This window comes from Penaeus chinensis, chromosome 39 (genome assembly GCF_019202785.1).
Source record: "Penaeus chinensis breed Huanghai No. 1 chromosome 39, ASM1920278v2, whole genome shotgun sequence".
Classification (NCBI taxonomy): Eukaryota; Metazoa; Arthropoda; class Malacostraca; order Decapoda; family Penaeidae; genus Penaeus; species Penaeus chinensis.
In genome coordinates this window covers 9382684-9385183 of record NC_061857.1, presented here as the reverse complement: position 1 = coordinate 9385183, position 2500 = coordinate 9382684, and the positions used below count along the sequence as shown (strand labels likewise).

General features: G+C 45.6%; 1 protein-coding gene across 1 annotated transcript in view; it reads left to right on the top strand.

Annotated features, from left to right (window-relative positions):
* Positions 1–2500, top strand: part of LOC125046449 (serine-rich adhesin for platelets-like) — a 37122-nt gene that overhangs the window by 33743 nt on the left and 879 nt on the right. The window contains exon 18 of the mRNA XM_047644228.1: positions 1–2500. This exon is cut by the window's left edge and continues 1378 nt beyond it; it is cut by the window's right edge and continues 879 nt beyond it. Within this exon, the coding sequence (XP_047500184.1) occupies positions 1–2500 (2500 nt within the window).

Sequence of the window (2500 nt, the reverse complement as noted above, 5' to 3'; positions counted from 1 at the left end):
CAACCTCTGATGCAAACAGACGGCGCACTGAAGCAGATACCAGGTACACTGGTACCGATACTAGATACACTGAAACTGGTACAAGGTATATAGAGAATGAAGCAGACACACGACACACTGGAACTGATACAGAATACACAGAATCTGATACTAGGTATGCAGGGTCTGACACAGATAGACGACGCACTGAAACAGATACCAGATACACTGAAACTGGAACAAGGCATACAGGGAGTGATGCAGTCACACAGCACGCTGAAACTGATACAAAATACAGGGGTACAGATACCAGATATACAGGTTCTGATACAGACAGACGACGCACTGAAACTGATACCAGGTATACAGGGACTGAAGCAGACACACGGCGCACTGGAACTGATACTAGATATGCAGAATATGACACAGATAGACGACGTACTGAAGCAGATACAAGATACACTGGTACTGATACAAGATACACTGAAACTGATACACGGTATACAGGGACTGAAGCAGACACACAACACACTGGAAGTGATACTAGATATACAGGATCTGATGCAGATAGACGACGCACTGAAGCAGATACAAGATACACAGAAACTGATAGAAGATACACAGGAACTGACACCAGATATACAGGATTTGGCACAGATAGACGACGCACTGATACTGGTACAAGATACACAGGAACGGACTCCAGATATGCAGAATCTGACACAGATAGACAACGCGCTGAAACAGATACCAGATACACTGGTATTGATACAAGATATTCTGAAACTGATACAAAGTATACAGGGACTGAAGCAGATACACAACGCACTGGAACTAATACAAGATATACAGGATTTGGCACAGATAGACGACGCACTGAAGCAGATACCAGATACACTGAAACTGAAGAAGAGACTGAAGCAGACACACGACAAACTGGAACTAATACTAGATATACAGGATCTGATGCAGAGAGACGACGCACTGAAGCAGGTACCAGATACACAGAAACTGATAGAAGATACACAGGAACTGACACCAGATATACAGGATTTGGAGCAGACAGAAGACGCATTGAAACTGGTACAAGGTATACAGGGACTGAAGCAGACACACGGCACACTGGAACTGATACAAGATACACAGGAACTGACAGCAGATATACAGGATTTGGCGCAGACAGACGACGCACTGAAACTGGTACAAGGTATACAGGAACTGAAGCAGACACACAGCACACTGGAACTGATACAAGATACACAGGAACTGAATCCAGATATGCAGAATCTGACACAGATAGACTACGCACAGAAACAGATACTAGATACACTGAAACTGGTACAAGGTATACTGGGACTGAAGCAGACACCCGAAACAATGAAAATGACACAAGATACACTTTGACAAGTACAGGGTATACTGGAACTAATACGAGATATACAGGAACTGGCACAGACGCACAGCATTCAGAGAGTGATACAAGACACATTGGAGATGTAAAATACACAGGGACTGACCGAGACATGCAACATACCGGAGCAGACACAAGATATACTTTAACAACTACAAAATACTTTAGAAATGGTACAGCAAAGACAGGAATGGATACAGATGCACGGTACACTGGAAAGGATTCTAGGCATACAGGGACAAACACAGATACAAGGTACCATGGGACAGACATACGATACAATGGAACAGATACACGGTATGGTATAGGAACAAACACACAATATTCAGGCACAGGAACAAAATACAATGAAAATGATACACACTACTCTGGCACAGGTGTAGACTCAAGACTTAAATACTTCAATCGAACAGGTTACACTGGTTATACTGGTGGTTCTGGAACAGGTGCAGACTCAACACTTAGTTACTTCAACCGAACAGGCTACACTGGTTATACTGGTGGTTCTGGCACAGGTGCAGACTCAACACTTAGTTACTACAACAGAACAGGTTACACTGGTTATGCTGGTGGTTATGGAACAGGTGCAGACTCAACACTCAGTTACTTCAACAGAACAGGTTACACTGGTTATGCTGGTGGTTCTGGTACAGGTGCAGACTCGAGACTCAACTATTTCAACCGAACTGGCTTCTCAGAAGGTCCTGGCTCTGGTATTAACAATGTAGCTGATGCACGTGGCGGCTACTCTACTTCCACCTCCTCCAGGACTTACACTTACCATTACTCAGGTGGCTCCGGACAGCCAGGTGGCTCGCTAACGCATGGGGATCTCCAGCCACTGCCCACTGGTGGCTTCAGAACTTACAACTCAACCACCATTCACCGCGAGACTACAGATGATCCAAGCAGCCCAGATGGGGGGAGGTTCAGTTACGTGGGCCATCCCTATGGCTCGGATGTGATAGGACACACTGATACAGTAGGTGGTGATGAGGAGGCTCTGCCGTTCACCCTCGGACAGGCTGAGTCTGGCGCAGCGTCAGGAAGTACCACCCAAGGGGGGGCTGCTGGGTTTGGAACTAACACCTACCACTACAGATACTCCTC